Source organism: Polypterus senegalus, chromosome 6 (assembly GCF_016835505.1).
Source record: "Polypterus senegalus isolate Bchr_013 chromosome 6, ASM1683550v1, whole genome shotgun sequence".
NCBI classification, from domain to species: domain Eukaryota; kingdom Metazoa; phylum Chordata; class Cladistia; order Polypteriformes; family Polypteridae; genus Polypterus; species Polypterus senegalus.
The window spans coordinates 75,761,601-75,782,216 of record NC_053159.1 but is presented as its reverse complement, the minus strand read 5'-3'; the positions used below and the strand labels follow the sequence as shown (position 1 = coordinate 75,782,216).

The window sequence follows — 20,616 nt, the reverse complement described above, 5'->3', positions numbered from 1 at the left end:
TTAAAATAGGAGAACCTTTCCATACAGGGACTAAAAACATGTATTCCTGTCTAAATGGTAGAAATTTCACTGATTGCAAAACATATTTTATTTTTTTTATTTTTTTGTTGGACAAGTACAGCACTTGTGGAATCTCTCTCTGTTATATGGACAAAGATACATTTGTTGATATTTTTGCAGCTCATTGAAAAAGTACTGTATGCCTCCAGAAAAGTAATTAAATAACAAGCAATTGTCCCATGTATACCTGCGTATATTTGATATGTCATTGAGTAAAGCAAAGCAAGTGTGACAGCAGCAAAAGTAGAGCTTATTCTACAAAGACATTCTAAAATGGCCTGGACATATTTGTTGGTTCTCCTAGAAAAGATCATAAATAATTGGATTAGAGTGATTTTTTTAAAACTCTGTTTTCTCTAATTAGTATCACATGTCTCCAATTGTGCAATCAATCATTTAGCATATTTAAATGGAGAAAAGTAGCCATTCTGTGTTTGGTATCATTGTGTTTCCTGCACTGAATGTGGAACAGAGAAAGCAAAGGAGAGAGTTGATCCGAAAGAAAATTATAGACACGTATGTCAGACTCAGTAGCTACACGACCATCTCTAAGCAGCTTGATGTTGCTGTAACAACAGTTATAAATATTATTAAGAAGTTTAAGGTTCATAGGACTGTGGTCAACCTTCCTGGACTCAGCCGCTTTGCTGCATCTATCAAGGGGTGCCTTGAATCTTTGTAGGGAACAATGAAATCTCAAGATTATTATGACCTTCTAGAGTGTTCAGTCCCCAGTGTCAGAAAGCTCTGTCTCAGTACCAGGTTGTGGATCCTCCAACAGGATAATAACCCAAAGCACATACCTAAAAGCAACCTAGAAATGCTAAGAATTGGACTATTCTGAAGTGTCCCTCTGTGAGCCCTGATTTAAATCCTACCAAACATCTATGGAAAGACCCCCTTTAGGCCTGACACAGTTGGAGCAGTCGGAGGACAATAATAAAGTAGAAATAATGGTGGAAACAGTTGAGACTGAGACTGTGCATGTCCATTGGAGGCTGCCCTGAGGATAGTGCATGAAATCAACATCAGCTCTGAGAACGACTAAGGCTCGGATGTCAAGCTCCTCTCCCAACATCCAGCTCTGTTCCGTTCTGCAGCTCTACACTTTGAGCTATATTATCTGTATGAAAATATGCTATAGAAATAAATGTTGAAAATAAATGTTGCTGTTGTTTTTCAGTGAGCTGCAGCAAGGTGCACTTGGAATGACTGTGTAGTTGGATGGGTGTTTGAAAAGCAGGCAAAATCAGTATTGTAGGTGACCTATTAAACAGATATGAGAAAATGGGGCAGCATTTAATGAAAACCCTTACCATGTTTGTTCCTGTCCAGATGTTAGAGGTTGTATTGACACAGTTTTTTGAAGCCTTTCAAAAGGAATGAAGAGCAAGAAGATGACAAAAGACAGTGAGAGGGATTTTACTTTGGAAAAACAGATTCATTCCAAAAAATAGAGACTTGGCAATTTCTGGGAGCTCCCCATTGTTGAACACAGTGCAACGATTCCAGTTTTATATTGGGGAAGATAAGAAATGCAGACACATTCACCTGATTTGCTAGCTTCTCACATTTCATAAAATCAAACCTCTTTTATCTTTTCTCTTTTTAACCCAACTGTTTCTAAAAATTCTCAAAGCATCGGACTTATACAGAATTTGTGTTTATGGTTTTGTCTGTGTCTGGGGAAAATTTTTTGATTGTGCATTTTGTTTTATTTCTCGGCATCTTTATATTAGAATGAATGAAGCATTAATTAGCTTTTGTGTTGTTTAGTATAATAACATCAAGGGGTTTCTTGTAGAGGGGTGGATAGGATGAAATATGGTGAGAGTATTGGCTTTTTCGATCCTTTTGCCAGAACCTTGCAGGTAGAAAAGTATAGCAGGTCCCTCTTCGGCGTATGTATTACAGGTTTATAAGGTCGTTATTGTTACGTGTACAGAGTATAGTGAAGAATCAACATGCAACACATCTTATGTAACCGCAGTGCAAATATTTTATTTTACTAGTTAAGATTATTTAACTCCTGTCAATCATGAAGAATCCACTGCATCCACTGAACAGTGTCATCTCCAGGCAGAGGAGTAGCTTCAGTGACAGACTTTTGTCACTGTCTTGCTCCACTGACAGACTGAGGAGATCGTTCCTCCCCCACACTATGCAACTCTTCAATTCCACCCGGGGGAGTAAATGCTAACATTAATTTTATTTTAATTTTTTTCATTTTTATTACTATTTAATTTAATATTGTTTCTTTGTATCAGTATACTGCTGCTGGATTATGTGAATTTCCCCTTGGGATTAATAAAGTATCTATCTATCTATCTATCTATCTATCTATCTATCTATCTATCTATCTATCTATCTATCTATCTATCTATCTATCTATCTATCTATCTATCTATCTATCTATCTATCTATTTTATTATAATACCCAAACGTTTCTTAAAAGTTGTGTATCTGTGGATAGATTTGAATTTATTTTGTGGTGTTTTAATTTATGGGTGACTAATAATAAGTAACATTAAACATGCAGTGCATAATATTGAATTGTGAGGCCTGAATCACCAGTGAATTGTATCGTGGGCTAAGTATATTGTCTCATGTCGAGTATTCCCTATTACGATGTGTAAGAATTTCACAATTTACTTCTTTGTAAATAGATTTTTCCTTGAGCTTCTTCATGAGCTTTTTGGATTTTTGGAACCAGGAGATTCTGATGTTATTAATATTCCCTGTTTAGAATTTTCCTACAATAAAGTTACTTTTTTTAACGTAACATTTTGTGTTTAAGAAGAAATGAGAATGAAACTTTAACCAGATATATTCAAGACCACACAATTGGAAAACAGAGAAAATGAAAAAGAGGCCCACTACCCATTTTTTGGCCTAGGAGCTCTTCCTTGTTCCCGAGCACCAGCTGTGGTAGCTGTGGCTCTGATAATAGCATATCGTAACCAACCTTAATATTGGCAGTCTTAAGATGTTTTTCAGCCATTTGCCATAATAACTAGCCGATCCCTCCTTATTGGGATGCAGGACCCACATGTCTTGTTTGTATCCTTTCTATGATGCTCTCTGCCAGGTTTGAGGGCAGCTTTCCGAACTCAATGTGTTGATCCTACTAAACAACTAAATCACTGCTGACCTGAAGTCTCCATCCCCTGTCCTGAGGCCACCTGCCAGTTCAGTTCTTCACAAAGCTCACTTGCCCAATATTAAGTGTGCTATGTTTTTCCATGCCCTGGTCTGGTCCTGATCAAATCTGCTAATTAAAGAAATGACAAATGCCAAATGTCCCTGCTGCAGTAGCGTCTACCCAGCAGTCAAGAGATGCAAGGTGCCTGTGATAGACAAAGGTAATTACCAAGTGTCGCAAGTTGCCATATCATCTTCCAGGACATTCATCCCTCAAAGTGCTGGATACGTCCTGCCAACTGATGAGTGAGCTCGGATGATGGCAGGCTGTACTTAAGGTCCACCTTGTTTGGAGGAAATTTTAAGTACAGGGGTGTCAGGCTAGTCTGTCAAGTCAAAGACACTGAGGCTTTAAGAAACACTTTACGCAGCGCAAGCCCGCAAGTATAAAAGGCTTTGTCTCTTGCAGCATGCCAGCAGTTGGCCTGACACCTCTCTGGTGCTACAAGATGAACTCCATCAAGTTTTTTTTGCTTTTAGGTTTTCTTGCTCATATCGCTGCATTTCCAGTTCAGGTACAAGCATTTATGCACCTCGGAGTCCGTTGATCGGTGGACTCTGCTCCCACTCTCCTAATCTTCTGTGTTTCCTCTCCGCAGAATTCAACTGGATTGAATGAAGAAGCAGCTCGATTTAAAAGAGGCTTTTCTGGTGAGTTCCATCTGCTTTGGGCACTAACAATTTGATTTGTTGATCATTTTTAACTTCCTCCTTTGGCTGATGTGGATTATTATTTTGTCCATCTTTAGATGTTTCTTTGTGACTGGCCAGTTGTTTCTGCCTGTCTTACTTCTCCAAAAAAGCTTGTTTTTCGCTCTTACTTGAAAAACACCCTTTTAGCATGTGCTGCCATGTCTAGCAAAAATGGCTTTATTATAATCATTATCATTTTGAATTTCTAATAATTTTGATAAATGTTAAATTATAAAAGGATAAGCACTGAAATAATTGTATTTAATATTCATGCATATATAGCATATATATATATATATATATATATATATATATATATATATATATACATTTTTGCATTCATTCATGGTGTATCAGGTGGCCAGCTAACAAAGGGCTACAGGGGTTACATATGAATGAAGCAAAGAAAATGCAGAATAAGAAGCTCTATCAAAATCAGAGGTACTACAACAACAACAACAACAACAACATTTATTTATATAGCACATTTTCATACAAACAGTAGCTCAAAGTGCTTAAGTCTACAAGGTCACCACTAGGGGGTATTACACATGGAAAGGCATATTATTGCATGAACTGAAGGTCTTACATGAGGTTCTTAAGCAAACAGAGAACGTGGTCAGCTTAAGGGGCTGACAGTGAGCCAGGAGCCATTATAGATGCTTGGAACTTTAAAGAACATAAGAAATTTGACAAATGAGAGGAGGCCATTCTGTCCATCAGGCTCATTTATTTACTTAATATCTAAGCTGCCCTAGTATCTAATCCAGAAACATCTTAAAACTGGTTAAGGTTTCTGCATCAACTACACGGCTCAGTAATTTGTTTCAGATTACTTCAACCTCTATGTGTCAAGATGTGTTTCCAACTGGTGTCCTCGAGTATGTGAATAACCCTTAAGATGAAAGAGCAGGCCGGGGGTTACTCTACTAAAGTGACCCCTAAGCCAGGCAGTGCAGTGGTAGTAAACCACTAAGACTCTGTGTGACACTTAACTTGCTTGTACTGAATTAGTGCTCTATATACATTATATTAAAGAATCAATGCAGACTTTGGAATTGTAGGGGGAGTTAACTACAAATTGGGATATAAATTAAGAATTACCCTCATCTGTCAGTGTTCAGGCAGTCTCTGATCTGAACGTGAATATAGCATGTGGCTTCAGTATTCTGAAATTTGGCAAATTGGAGGTGATTGTGCTAACTTGTGCTTTCACCCCTTGTTAGGGAGAGCCATTCACCTACCCTTGATTTAGGCCTGGTGGGGCAGCAGGTTATACTTTGGAATTTGATATTTAGTGACAGTTCATGCATTGCAAAACAGCTACTTTTAATATTATATGATCTTCTGCTCTTGATTTTTGATTATTAACATTTAGGTGAAAGTTAATCTCTACATATAAAATCCGCTGTCCATCCATCTGTCTGTTTGTCTGTTTTTCACAAGAGAACTACTTAACAAATTTAGATTGGGTTTTTTTTCTATAATTTGCTTAAACATTCTGGTTGATTTTGCGACTTCTCTCATTGTGTTAAGTATCACAGTTCACTTGCAGTACCGATTTATTTGCGTAAATCCAAGAGACACGCAGCAGGCCGAGAGGAGGGTGTGTATTTTACCGCTGCTTAGCTAGTGAACGAGAGAACTACTTAACAGATTTAGATCGGGGTTTTTTTCTAGAATTTGCTTGAACATTCCGGTTTTGCGACTTCTCTCATTGCGTTAAGAATCATAGTTTGCTTGCAGGAGTGAGATATTCACGCTAATCTGAGACAGAGGCTGCGGGCTGAGGGGAGGGGGAAGCCTGACATCAGGAGTGGGGAGCCGAGCAGGGCCCTCCTCAATGTCCTGTTCCACTACTACACGGGCTGGCCGCAGGGGATGTATGTGATATTTGTGCTGTGCCTTTTGAACTTGTAACACAGCTATCATCTTGTTCATATGATTGTCATCTAGCCTTGAACCATCAACTCACTTATAATAAAGCTTTTTCATAACTGATGCCTGTAAACTGTCATGTAATGTTATGTTACAGTATAAACTAAAAGTTTCAAAGATTTACTTGCAGAGGGCATCCCAACTAGGTATACCAGTTTAATTGACTTTATGTTTATGCTGGTTGCCTGCAACCTTATCAGCTAAATATTCGGCCCATTTTTATTATATGATCTCCTGATTGTGCTCTTCAAAGGTGTGATTAAAGGAAACAGTGAATGCCACAAGATGCCCATATTCAAATACAGTGAAACACAGCAGATCAAAACTTTAATTTAAAACCACTAGTCCATATTGTCCTTCTACCTAAACCTTCACACTGTGATATACAAAAGAGCGTAATCCAAATGCTGGGGAAGAATGATATTCAGAAAGACGTTTGTTCGTTTTTTCATACTTTTCTCTGACCTTTTTTTTTGTTAACAGCTGAACGCCTGGCAGAATCGGAAATGACGGCAATGGATCGAATTCAGGAGACCAATGAAAATGAGTGTAAGTGGTTCTCACTAAAAAGCTACACACAGTTAGCTCAGACAGCTCAGTTTTTCAGTTAAGGTGACTGTATGGTACATTGTGATCGCAGCCACATCACCAACTGAAGGGGGAGCTTCAATTCTGTAGGCTGCAGGAGGTGAAGAAGAAGTTGGTGCCACACCACGAATGCATTATATTCATTTCCATTTGAAACTTTTTATTAGTGTCAGCAAAAACATTGTTGTGAATGCTTTCTTTGCTTAATTTCTCTAGTGTCTTCTTGTAATGTTTGGGTTAATCTCTACATTGTTTAAATGGTTTTAACACACAAAAATTCATTATTTGGTGATACAAGACTTCCCAAGAAAGTCACTTATTTTTACCATAATGCCATGCCAATGCCATTTTGTTTTTTCTTGGGGTTGTGCTACATGTGATATTGGCAATACATCCCTATAAACACTGACACATCTTTAACGTTGTATCCAAGATTGGATAAACTTGTGAAAAAAACTTGCGATTGTTTCTTAGTGCTATTCTGGTTAAAACTTATTTTTCTAAGCGCTCGACTACGATTCTTGTTTCATCCTTGTTTTGACAAAAGATCGATTTGATTCCTGGGTTTCAATCTCTGCACACCTCTGGTTAATGACTTTCTTCCCTATCTCTTAGACAGAACAAACATATTTATGCCCTGATGGGAAATGCGCTACTTTTACCTGCTGTATTCAGAAACATGTAGTCAAGAACAATTTCTTAATGATCCTAGATCTATGTGGGAATCAAGACAGATGCCTGCAATTACCTTCCAGGACTAACAAAATGTCATACAGTATCCTGTGTAAACAGATAAAAAGCAAAGAAAAGGAATTTTCTTAATTTGGTAGTCTGCACATTACAAGAACAAGGGCGAGCACAGCAGGGTGCCAGAGGATGAACTTATCCAATGTTTCAGAGACTTGGATTCATTTGATGAGCACTTCTTAGCATCTTTGAAGGGACCTACACAAGAGAAGATTTTTTTTGTAGTCAGTCAGTCAGTCAGTCAGTGTCCAGCCTGCTACATCCTAACACAGGGTCATGAGGGTCTACTGTGTCCACTCCAAAGTTAGGCTATAACTGTGATAGTCAGGATTCAGAGTGCAAACCTGATCTTGTGTATGGTGACTTTAGTGGCAGGAATACCTTTCACTGTGAACAGATAATTGAATGGGAGACTGATAAATGAGCTGGGACAACACTACCACCTCCAGATTCGGTTACTGAAAGTGTTCTTCTGTTCAGTCAGACATGTTGATTCTGTGTCCAGTGAATGGTGGGACTGCATAGCAACAAAAACCTGGGAGTGACCCACTGTAAGGGCTATGGGGAACTCTAATTTCAGCATTAGTAACAGGTATGTCCTTCACAATTATACCAAAGGTAAGTGGGGAGTGCTGAGTACACAAGCATGACATGGTGCTGTGATGGTTCCATCTACGCAGATAGCAGCAAGGTTAGCAACACAGGCTACCAGAGGTGTTCTCTCACTAAATTGTTTGGTTCACAACATGGCTGGGAGCATGAGGTCCGGGGTTTTAATTTTCAAATGAAGTATGGCATGTGCTAACTTGTGTTACTTTATGGTAAGTAAAATTGAAAAGGAGGCCAAGACATGCTTGTGATTAGTTTATGAAAAGTAGTGTGCATTTGAAAGAAATGGAAAATAAATGCATTTTTCTTTGCATTTTTCTTAGTTTTAGTAAACCCTCCCCCAGAAGGAACAACTTTCAGAGAAGGGGACATTGCAGTGTCCCAGAGGAGAAGTCCAATCTCATGTTTTGCACGCAGCTGTCTGTGGCCAAAATCAGTTGATGGTTTTGTGTACGTCCCCTACAACCTTTCTTCACAATACAGTGAGTGAATCCTCCACATTTCCTACATTTTTATGTTAATTCTACAGTTTTAGTTTGAATGATGGGATTGGAAATCTTGCTTCTAGCAATTTGGGATACTTCATGTTTCATATAATAGGCCAACCATCCTGCCCTGTTATTTCTTAAGGGAAAAAATATCTATCTATCTATCTATCTATCTATCTATCTATCTATCTATCTATCTATCTATCTATCTATCTATCAATAATTTGAAGGCTGAAGTTGTCTTGATAAAGTACATTAAGATAAGTCAGTCATATATGATAAGAAATCTTCACAATTATAATACGACACAACTTATGAAAGTATATTCCTTTCATTTGAAACAGGCACAGCTTACTGGAATGTATCTCCTCAGGGTTTCACTATGAACTAGTTGTAGGGTGTAAAACTCTACCCTTAAATGTTTTAAACTAAACCTGTTTCCCAACAGGTCACACAGCCTACTGACAGTGCCACTGGCAGTAGCATACCTAAACTAAGTAGTAGTCTGTTTGTACAAAGCAGGCCTAACAGTTTATATGTGGCTTACTAGGCCACACAACATAAAAACACCATGAAGCCCACACTTGTCAGTTCACATCTACATGGTGCATAACATACCCAAGCTTATTAGTATCCTGTCCAAACCCTACATATGACTGCTGGACCACACTCAGTCACCTCACACCTACCAGGTCACATCGACTTCTTTGTCTTCTTCTTTCGGCTGCTCACATCGACTATCCTTGTTAAATAGTAGCCCATAGAAATGCAGCAGGCCACAAGGCTTACATAGTTCCACTTGATTACAGCATGAAGCTCACATACTCACGAGGCCACACAACAAACTCATTTTTAGTAGTTGGCTACAGAATCTACTTTGGCCATGGGGCTTGCATAAACCTACTGTAACTAGAAACACAATGTGAAGTTACAAGTTATGTTATGTTTATGTTTACTGAATTTACAGAAGGTTTGATACATTTTTCTTTGATTTGTGTTAAATTTTTATTTGGCTCTGAAACATGGGGAGTTCATTTTTACTTTCACTTTTTATGCACAATAATGAAGTTGAGTTTGTTGTTTTATGTTAATCTTGTGTTATGAAATATCACTAAGCCATTTTGTTTTCTTATGGGTGGCACCATTTTCTGGTACTGTTGTCATGTCATGATGGTTGGTTATTAGGGGCCGGGTCCTGGAAACCACGCAGATTGTAGAGGGGTGTCACCATTTTCTGGTCCTGCTGCAAAAACACGATGGCTAGATTTTAAAGAGCATGTTCCAGAAGTCAAGTCATGTGATGTCATTGGTACAACTGTATTTAAACTGTCACTGAGCTAAGACACATTTCCCAAGATTGTGGAGGGCACTGTCATTTTTTGATCCTGTTGCCATGACCAGATATTAAGGAGCATGTCCTAGGCATGACCTAGATGTCGCAGCATGTGATGTCATTGCCACCTGGCACCACACAGAGACACATTGTCCAAGATTGTAGATTGTCCTGTTGCCATAACATGATGGCCAGTTGTTAGAGGGCATGTTATGGAAGGTGTGCCATGTCATGTCATTGGTAGAACTGTATTCAAATTGCCACTGAGCTAAGACACATTGTCCAAGATTGTGGAGCGCACTGCCATTTACTGTCCTTGATGCCACAACATGATGACCAGATATTAGGGGACATGTCCTAAAAATTGCACCATGTGATGTCAAAGGAACAACTCTAAACTTGTGCCGCACTGAGACACATTGTCCAAGATTGTGGACACTCTGTAAAACATTTTTGCAAGTGCTTTTTTTATAAACATCGGTTATGAAAAATTATGATCTGAGTTTTAACTTTGACTTTTGTTTTGTAATTTGGCTTTAACGCATGATACTCTGATCTTTTGCTAACAATCCCTGCTTTGTTTTTGACTTCAATTTCCCTCTTCTCTACTGTTTTTTCACATTGTGGCAGTACTTCCAGGGCATGCAGCATACCCGTACTAAGTAGTAGACTTCAGAAACTTACAAGGCTTAGATATACACACCTACAAGATTGCACCAAAGTTCTGATAGCAGCTTCAGATTTTGATATTATCTAACACCTACTGCTGTTCTGTTATTTATATGTGCAAAAATGTCTGAGAAATTCCAGACGGCAGAATACTTTGTGATTGGAATCCTATAATACAGCCCAAGCTTTACTACAGCAGAACCCATCCTTGAGGTTTAATTTCTCCAGGAATGCAGCAGACTGGAGTTTTTGTTGGTAACTCCTTTGTTTTCATCTGGCTTTATCTCCATATCTCTGTGACACTAGCAATGGCCACAAACTGTTAGGTTTCATTTACATCAATCAGATATAAATTGCTTGGGTTGACTGTGTGTTTAACTTAATCTGTATTGTAGGTTTGTGCCGATGTGTAGTTTGTAAAATTTATAATTTCTATGTAACCTTTAGAACTGATAAAGTGCTTTGATTCCATTCTCAGTCATGAAAACTATATATGAAAATCAACTGAAATTGAAATGCATGCTTGATAATAGATAGTGGATGTCACATCCTTCTGGGTTGTCTTTCTGTCTTGTGTGGCTGTGTTGCTTTGATTGCTACAGCACAGTGCTAACAATTCAAGAGGAGCTGTTCACTCGCACTATAATTTGTCACAGTTCGGAAACTGAAGCCACTTTTGTGGTCCCAGTGGTCCCATGCGAGGTTTACTGTTCATGTCTAACTGAAAAAATCTGAACAGTGCCGCTCTATGCGTGATTATTGAAATGTAACTCTCTACATCTCTCGAAATTGACACAATATTTTTTTTTTTACATTGTGGGATACTCTAGAATTATGTTTTATCTAACTGCGTAGTAGTACTAGTACATTAATTGGTTATTGCCAAGTGTAAAGTATCTGAGACTTGAAACAGAATGGCTGCCGAGTGCTCTCTGTCGGTATCCATAGTCTGTCTCTGTGGCAATCACAAATCTGTTGGCTCAGTCAATCTATTTTCAAAACAACTTGCATAAATATTGTTCTAATAAGAATACAAGAACATGTACAATTTAAAATTTTCAGCAAATTGCAAACACTACAAAAAAGAACAATTTTTGCTTTTAAGCTGTTTCTAATTTTTAAATTTTGTTCTACCATAGATGATATTGAGAAAATGGCCATTGAAACTGGAATGCAGGATATTGCTAATGGGACATGCATTAGGTTTGTGCCCCGCAGCCATGAGTCCAATTACCTGAACATTCAGTCCAAAACCGGGTGAGCCTTTCAGTCTCTTACAGAATATCCACTTTTAGCTTAACTGACAAATGGACGGCTATGGTCCAGAATAATCGCACTGTGGCCAACAGAAGCTCTGATGTCTTGATTTTCTTTGCAATGCAGATGCTGGTCATTTCTTGGGCTTAATGGAGGTGCACAGCCAATGTCCCTTCAGGCACCGGGATGCACATGGTCCGGAGTTGCTGCACATGAGTTAATGCATGCTTTGGGCTTTGTCCATGAACAATCCCGCATTGACAGAGACAGGTACATCACCATTCTGTGGGAGAACATTCTAAAAGGTAGGTGATACTTCCAACCTTAAGAGAATAATAACCCTAAAATCCAAGATCACTTGTCTCCTTCTCATTTCTAACTATGTTGTCTCAACAGATCGGGAGTTTAATTTTGACAAGTACAAAACTAACAACCTGGACACACCGTATGACTATGGGTCCCTTATGCATTTTGGAAAGTAAGTTTTTGAAGACAAAAGCAGTGGGGCCTATTAATCACTCTTGTCCTCATACGTGTTCCTTCTCAAACAGCACCACAACTTATTTTGTTTTTTTGTCTCTTTTGGACATATTAGCATTCCCTTATAGTCAATTATTAAATTTCCTTTTTTTCCCAGCTACAAACAAAACAGATCGACACAGTAAGTGATGCTTTTATTATCTTCTGATAAGGATGAAGATCTCTTTAAAATGTCGTGGATTTCACAGGCAGGGAAGGATTCCTTGTGTCTGCAGGGATTTTCCATCCCACATCCTGAAGACTTGAGTGTCAGGGACACTGACCTGACCCAGTAAAGGACCAGCAGGACTTGGCTCCTGCTGTGCACCCGTATTGCCCATGACGGCCACAAAACTGAATTTGGTTAAACGGTTTTGATAACTAAACCACAGGCTAAGGATGTGACGAGACACATTTAGGACATAAAACACAGTCCTATTTTTTGTGATAGGACTGCCAGCTAATTGGGTAGGAGACTTTGGATATGGCGAACAGGCTATGCTCACATGAACATGCTTACTTCTGTTTGATTATTTTCCTCTTTGGGACGTGTTATTCCTTAGCTCTGAACATATAATAAACACAGTGTAAACACAGAGCTTTGGATTGGGAAGCCAAATGGTAGCTAAGAGAGAGAAAGAGACAGCAATGACGGCGTTTTGGGCCTGCTCTACTGAACCTTCATTGAAAACTCTCCTTGTATCCAGGCTTCCATTTTCGAAAAATGTACTTTGTGAGTCATTAGGATGAGCAATTGCATGCCTAATTTCAACATTGTGTTTTAGACAGGTTGAAATAAAAGAGTAGTTTGACTCTATTGGCAGTTGTTCTTAATTTTCGTCTTCATTTTGAAAACTCCAGGCGACAACACAACACTTTCACACAAATAGGAAATGTTGGTAACTCCTTTGTTTTCATCTGGCTTTATCTCCATATCTCTGTGACACTAGCAATGGCCACAAACTGTTAGGTTTCATTTACATCAATCAGATATAAATTGCTTGGGTTGACTGTGTGTTTAACTTAATCTGTATTGTAGGTTTGTGCCGATGTGTAGTTTGTAAAATTTATAATTTCTATGTAACCTTTAGAACTGATAAAGTGCTTTGATTCCATTCTCAGTCATGAAAACTATATATGAAAATCAACTGAAATTGAAATGCATGCTTGACAATAGATAGTGGATGTCACATCCTTCTGGGTTGTCTTTCTGTCTTGTGTGGCTGTGTTGCTTTGATTGCTACAGCACAGTGCTAACAATTCAAGAGGAGCTGTTCACTCGCACTATAATTTGTCACAGTTCGGAAACTGAAGCCACTTTTGTGGTCCCAGTGGTCCCATGCGAGGTTTACTGTTCATGTCTAACTGAAAAAATCTGAACAGTGCCGCTCTATGCGTGATTATTGAAATGTAACTCTCTACATCTCTCGAAATTGACACAATATTTTTTTTTTTACATTGTGGGATACTCTAGAATTATGTTTTATCTAACTGCGTAGTAGTACTAGTACATTAATTGGTTATTGCCAAGTGTAAAGTATCTGAGACTTGAAACAGAATAGCTGCCGAGTGCTCTCTGTCGGTATCCATAGTCTGTCTCTGTGGCAATCACAAATCTGTTGGCTCAGTCAATCTATTTTCAAAACAACTTGCATAAATATTGTTCTAATAAGAATACAAGAACATGTACAATTTAAAATTTTCAGCAAATTGCAAACACTACAAAAAAGAACAATTTTTGCTTTTAAGCTGTTTCTAATTTTTAAATTTTGTTCTACCATAGATGATATTGAGAAAATGGCCATTGAAACTGGAATGCAGGATATTGCTAATGGGACATGCATTAGGTTTGTGCCCCGCAGCCATGAGTCCAATTACCTGAACATTCAGTCCAAAACCGGGTGAGCCTTTCAGTCTCTTACAGAATATCCACTTTTAGCTTAACTGACAAATGGACGGCTATGGTCCAGAATAATCGCACTGTGGCCAACAGAAGCTCTGATGTCTTGATTTTCTTTGCAATGCAGATGCTGGTCATTTCTTGGGCTTAATGGAGGTGCACAGCCAATGTCCCTTCAGGCACCGGGATGCACATGGTCCGGAGTTGCTGCACATGAGTTAATGCATGCTTTGGGCTTTGTCCATGAACAATCCCGCATTGACAGAGACAGGTACATCACCATTCTGTGGGAGAACATTCTAAAAGGTAGGTGATACTTCCAACCTTAAGAGAATAATAACCCTAAAATCCAAGATCACTTGTCTCCTTCTCATTTCTAACTATGTTGTCTCAACAGATCGGGAGTTTAATTTTGACAAGTACAAAACTAACAACCTGGACACACCGTATGACTATGGGTCCCTTATGCATTTTGGAAAGTAAGTTTTTGAAGACAAAAGCAGTGGGGCCTATTAATCACTCTTGTCCTCATACGTGTTCCTTCTCAAACAGCACCACAACTTATTTTGTTTTTTTGTCTCTTTTGGACATATTAGCATTCCCTTATAGTCAATTATTAAATTTCCTTTTTTTCCCAGCTACAAACAAAACAGATCGACACAGTAAGTGATGCTTTTATTATCTTCTGATAAGGATGAAGATCTCTTTAAAATGTCGTGGATTTCACAGGCAGGGAAGGATTCCTTGTGTCTGCAGGGATTTTCCATCCCACATCCTGAAGACTTGAGTGTCAGGGACACTGACCTGACCCAGTAAAGGACCAGCAGGACTTGGCTCCTGCTGTGCACCCGTATTGCCCATGACGGCCACAAAACTGAATTTGGTTAAACGGTTTTGATAACTAAACCACAGGCTAAGGATGTGACGAGACACATTTAGGACATAAAACACAGTCCTATTTTTTGTGATAGGACTGCCAGCTAATTGGGTAGGAGGCTTTGGATATGGCGAACAGGCTATGCTCACATGAACATGCTTACTTCTGGTTGATTATTTTCCTCTTTGGGACGTGTTATTCCTTAGCTCTGAACATATAATAAACACAGTGTAAACACAGAGCTTTGGATTGGGAAGCCAAATGGTAGCTAAGAGAGAGAAAGAGACAGCAATGACGGCGTTTTGGGCCTGCTCTACTGAACCTTCATTGAAAACTCTCCTTGTATCCAGGCTTCCATTTTCGAAAAATGTACTTTGTGAGTCATTAGGATGAGCAATTGCATGCCTAATTTCAACATTGTGTTTTAGACAGGTTGAAATAAAAGAGTAGTTTGACTCTATTGGCAGTTGTTCTTAATTTTCGTCTTCATTTTGAAAACTCCAGGCGACAACACAACACTTTCACACAAATAGGAAATGTGTGTTAGTTCCTTATTTTTTTTGTATATGTAGGGTGTTATTTGTAATTTAAGTGATCAAACCTCTTGCTAAATCAAACATCTTTCTTTCTTTATTTCTGGATAAATATTTTATTTTAATTCAACACTAAACTCTAAAATGCCAATGTTACAGATATGCCTATTCTGAAGATGGCCTCCCAACCATTCTACCAAAATCGAACATCAATGTGCAGATTGGACAGCGATTTGGTCCTAGTCCCACTGACAAGCTTAAAATAAATAAACTCTACAAATGTGGTAAGTAATTTCTTCAAATTCTTCTAAACAATTAGAGTGCATGTTAACTTTAGCAATTGTCATAGAGTAGCCCTATCATGTTCAGAACCAAAGAAGTGGGTTTCTAGCCTTAAATTAGAAGATAATCCACCATTGGAGATTGAGAAAGGAATGGGAGCTCCTGGCCTGAGCAGCAGAGTGCCAAAAGAGGGGAGTGTTGATGTGCCTGATAGAGAGAGCAGCATGTTGACAATACAGTATATGAGGTGGGCTGCAGACTGTGAGATCCACCTTAGCTTGTTAACTTTTTCCTGTTAGTGTTTATTCCAGATTATCAATGTACTGTTTTTACACAAGCATATGCAGGCTAAAGGAATACTCCACCCAAAAATAATATTTTTCATATGTTCTCCCATACAATTTGTAGTGATGGCTTAGGAAAATTAGTAATCTGTCTTCATGCAGAATGGAGATGGTGAAGTTTCTGATAAAGTAAGGGCTTATGGAGACCATATCAAAAATGATGATGAAAAAAATCTCACATTAATCATTTCGCAATCCACGTCTTTCAGTAGTATGCTCACAAAATTTCAAATACACATATCTTTACTAATATATAAATAAATAAACCAGAAAACGCTGTCATGATTGAAAATGTAGTGTTTTAAATTGTAAAATGAGCATTGAATTTGAAGACGACAATTCACCTAACGAAGGGTTTTTCAGGAGCAGATTATCAAATCACAATGAGATCATTACCTGGGTTATATCTGGGTTCATTTTTCAAATTATTTATGAGTTTGCAGGATGGGGATAGATGTATCCATTTTCTGGAAGCATTACTTTTCTTTTTACGGGCATGTTGTCTAGATTGGATGTAATGAAAAAGTCAAGTTCAAAAGTGGATTCTTGTTTGACTACACGTTGATTCCAGAAGTTTAACAAGACATTATTTTGCTCTTTTGTCTCTTCAAAGCTGTCTGAGAAGAAGAAGAAACAGAAGATAAAGAAAAGAAGCAACTAGAAGCAAGACAAGCAGGCAGCTGAACCTGAAGCAGTAGAAAATTATATATGACTTAAGCTGCCTTTTTCTTAGAATTAGTAGTCGTGCCAAATCACAAAATAAAGTTTGACTGCTTTCACTTGCATCAATGTCTGCATTGTTTAATTCCAGACTATAATGTTTGTGGCCAGTAGAGGGCCTTCTTGATCCAAAACAGAAATAGATGGCAACATATGACCAATAACAACAAGTAAGGTACAAACATTTAGGAGACCCAATACATGAACAATAATGAAAATGACAAAAGACAGAACTTTTTGAGTCAATCTGAGGTTGGCCCAACTGCGTTGTGAAGTGCCTCACACACTCATCACATCTCCTTCACTGCTTTTCTGGCCTTTCTTCTGCCCACCATCGTCTACCTTCCACATGACTCCCCAGCCAGGAACTACTTTAAGAATCCTGTCCTTCATTATAGCAGTGTCATTGCAACTACAGACCCAGCCAGACTTCTCTTTGAATGTCTTTTTAATTTTCATTGAACTGGTAGCACAGTAGTTTTCCATGGCCATGGTGTTATGATTACAAAAATTTTAAAAGGGCAAGATTCGAAAAAAAGAAAGATTGGAAATGAAAAGTAAAGGCTGGAGAATTTATTCTGTAGTCAACTGATGCCAGAGCTGATTAAAAATCATCACGATTCTACTTCATTTATTTGTGTGCCTATGCATGTCCAGTGGTCAAGGAGGAGCACTGGGAGAATTTCTTCAAGCTCTTGTGCACAAATAACTTGATGCAAATCCAAGTCTTCACAGGTGATTAACCCACTGAGATGCTAAACGCTTCAAACTCATTCATATGCTGATCCCAGTTTTTCTGCACAAGGTTTTGTCTTTTATGTTTATAGTTTTTACTTAGTATAAAGTGTTTTCAGTGCTTCAGCAGGTCAGGTCAGGTTGGAGAGCATGCAATGGTACAGCGTGTTGCTGCACCCACAACACAAAGAAACAGCTTGGGATCCTGATTAGCAGACCCCCAGGCAGACACGAGGTCCTGTCCCACCCATCTATCTGATGTAGCCATGTGTTACGTGGGCATTCCCTTGGCCTGGTCCAGTTGCTTGGTTCTTCAACAATCAGGATCCTTTGAGCTGGATCACCTTCGGGGAATCACGTCAATGGCCATAGTGCCGATGCTGAAACTCCCTCGCAATGCAGATAATATGTCTCAATCGAGCCTCTGTGAACAACTGCTTATTTGACGTAAAGTCAAACCAGTGGTACCCAAGGATTCTCTGAAGAGACACAGTACCAAAGGCGTCCAGTCTTCATCTCAGGTCAATGGAGAGTGTCCATGTCTCACAACCATAGAGCAAGACAGGAAGCACCAGGGGCCTCATGTATAAAAAGTGTGTATGCACCAAAATGTTATGTACTCCTGTTTCCACGGTCACATCGTGATGTATAAAAAATAAACTTGGCGTAAAGCCACGAACATTTTCATGCTAGCTCAATCCCTGGCGTACACAAGTTCTCCGCTTGGTTTTACAAACTTGCGGCACCCAGGGTTGAAGCAGTGCTTTTTTTTCAATGTGGTTTCCCTGGATCCACATCCCTGACACATCTTTATAAATACACTGAAATTAACCGCATATTGTTTATTAGTTTAAGGCATCTGATTGTAATTAACCTGTAACAATATAATGGTCACACACACACACATATATATAAACAGTATATATGCATATATATATATATATATACACACACACATATATATACATATATATACACATATACATATCTACATATATCTACATATATATATTAGGGGTGGGACTCGATTAAAAAAATTAATCTAATTAATTAGAGGCTGTGTAATAATTAATCTTGATTAACCGTATGTAGTCGCACACATAAATTTGCCCCAAATCACAAATGTTTTTTTAATTTAAAAGGGTTTTAGTGGGCGACAGAATCAAATAATAGACATGGACATGAATATTGTAAACTCAAGCTCTTTTAATTTCTGAAAAAAAATGCTTTTAAACTGCATTTGAATTCAAAACAGAAACAAAAATATCATCCCTGGTTAAAATTGGGCAGACTTAAAAATAAAGTGGTAGTTTAACTACTTTAAGTTCATTTTCAGAATAGTATTGTCTTTAAATAATAATAACCAAAATTTCAACATAAAGTGCAGTTTTTCTTCTTAAAAAAATAAGTCAGAAACATAAAAGGTAATTTGACCAGCTTCATCTTTAAACTCTGAGTAACCTTAGCCAAAATTATTTTGTACATTAGGCTAAAACAGTGTGATCATTGAACATTTTGTAATTAGATGTAATTAGAATTACTAACGGTCACGGAAGTCCAATGATCCCCAGTAAGAGCCACAAAGTCCGCTTTCTGTAATGCATCTAATTTTGCTTGCTTTTCAGTGTGCACAAAACCATGCTTTTATCAAGGCTTCGCTCGGGTAGTCTCTTGAAATGAAATTTTCCTCCGATCAGTCGTAGCAACGCACTTTATTCCGACTCTAACATTTTTGTAGCTGTGATGTGTGCATCAGTGTAATGGATGTACCAGGAAATCATGCATTGACAAAAGTTCCCCTTTGCTTGGAATTGAAAGTGTGATTAAATGCGTTATTTTTTGTTATGGAGTACATGCATCGAAGCTTCTCAGCTGTGCTTGTGCTAAGAAAAGGAAAGATTTTAAAAATAACGTAACATGATTCTGCGTTAACCGCATATTTTTCATACGTCCCAAACCAAGGAGATGCAAGATTAAAATGAATCGGGAAACGCGCGTACATACTCAGTACATACCCTCGCGGGAATCGAACCTCGGCGCTAAAGGCGAAGCCTCTACAATTGCGCCACGGCATGTGGCTTGTCTATTTGAGAGTATGTACAGTAGATCAGGATATATATATATATATATATTCGCAGCTGAGAAGTAGTGTGTTAAAAAAGTTATAAAAAGAAAAGGGAACATTTTAAAAATAACGTAACATGATTGTCAATATACAGTAATTGTTTTGTGAGTGTTATTGAGTGTTGCTGTCATCAAGGATTTGATTATCATTATTTCTTTCAATCAGGTTCGTATTTGTAGGATGTGTTGTGTTCAAGTTACATTCCGTGTTTGTCAATCGTTGTAAAGATGACAGGTTTCATTCATCGATTCGTTTCTTACTACATCAATAAACAGCTCGTCTTCCTCTTTATCTGAGATGTGACACACTGCATGCACAGGTTTTTTTTTACACTGTCTTCCTTTAGCGGGACATTGACTTTTTCCACCGTGTGCTTTGTTTCCGCAGTAGCTGCATTTATGAATATGCTTATCAGACGCTTCATATTTTTTGCTGCCTTTTCAATTGTGTAATTCGGTTTTTGTTCAGCACTCTTTGGAACTGTTGCTTTTTGTCTGTGCACTGCGTCAGTTCACGTGAGCCGCTTGGTGTTCTTGCATCGAAGGTTCCCAGCTGTGCTGGTGCCATCTCGTGCGATGTCCACGGCTGTATGTAATGTTAGCTAAGACCCGGCACTTAAAAGTTTCTCTCGCAGTTTCGCTGAGTTTGTGCCAATCACCACCCTGACCATCTCATCTTCCTCTGCATTAGCACAGTCCTTCACCCGTGAATATTTACCGGCAGTGTTTCTATTGGATTGCTGCTGACGGATGGCCTTATATGGGCAGGCACTAAATTACAAACGCCAGCGGCAGCCTGTCTATGAACTTAATTTAATATAAACTTACAGTTCACGCCGTGCTTTGTTTCTGCAGTAGCTGTACTTATGAATATGCTTGTATTCATGAATACGCTTGTATGCATCACTTGCTTCATAATCTTTTTTTGCCTTCTCAATTGTGAAATGGCGTTTTTTGTTCAGCGCTGTTTGGAGGTCTTCCTTGTTCTCTACGTACTTA

The 20,616-nt window shown here is 38.5% G+C and overlaps 1 protein-coding gene across 2 annotated transcripts; it reads left to right on the top strand.

The window, feature by feature from the left end:
* Nucleotides 1–3,656: 3,656 nt before the first annotated feature.
* Nucleotides 3,657–16,823, top strand: LOC120531186 (low choriolytic enzyme-like). Of its 2 annotated transcripts, XM_039756356.1 has the most exons (10): nt 3,657–3,776; nt 3,861–3,912; nt 6,376–6,441; nt 8,160–8,318; nt 11,466–11,583; nt 11,710–11,888; nt 11,980–12,061; nt 12,221–12,244; nt 15,572–15,696; nt 16,652–16,823. In XM_039756356.1, the coding sequence occupies exons 1-10, from the start codon at nt 3,672–3,674 to the stop codon at nt 16,657–16,659; spliced, it is 918 nt and encodes a 305-aa protein (XP_039612290.1). In that variant the 5' UTR covers nt 3,657–3,671; the 3' UTR covers nt 16,660–16,823. The 2 variants fall into 2 exon arrangements, with proteins under 2 accessions (XP_039612290.1, XP_039612291.1); XM_039756357.1 differs by lacking the exon at nt 12,221–12,244.
* The last annotated feature ends 3,793 nt before the right edge of the window (nt 16,824–20,616 follow it).

What these genes read in the sequence shown, in the direction of transcription:
- LOC120531186 (XM_039756356.1), top strand. Translation starts at nt 3,672, where the DNA reads ATGCCAGCAGTTGGCCTGACACCTCTCTGGTGCTACAAGATGAACTCC. An exon ending in AACATTCAGTCCAAAACCGG is followed by an intron (nt 11,584 to 11,709) that starts GTGAGCCTTTCA and finishes TTTGCAATGCAG; the next exon opens with ATGCTGGTCATTTCTTGGGC. An exon ending in AAACAAAACAGATCGACACA is followed by an intron (nt 12,245 to 15,571) that starts GTAAGTGATGCT and finishes CCAATGTTACAG; the next exon opens with ATATGCCTATTCTGAAGATG.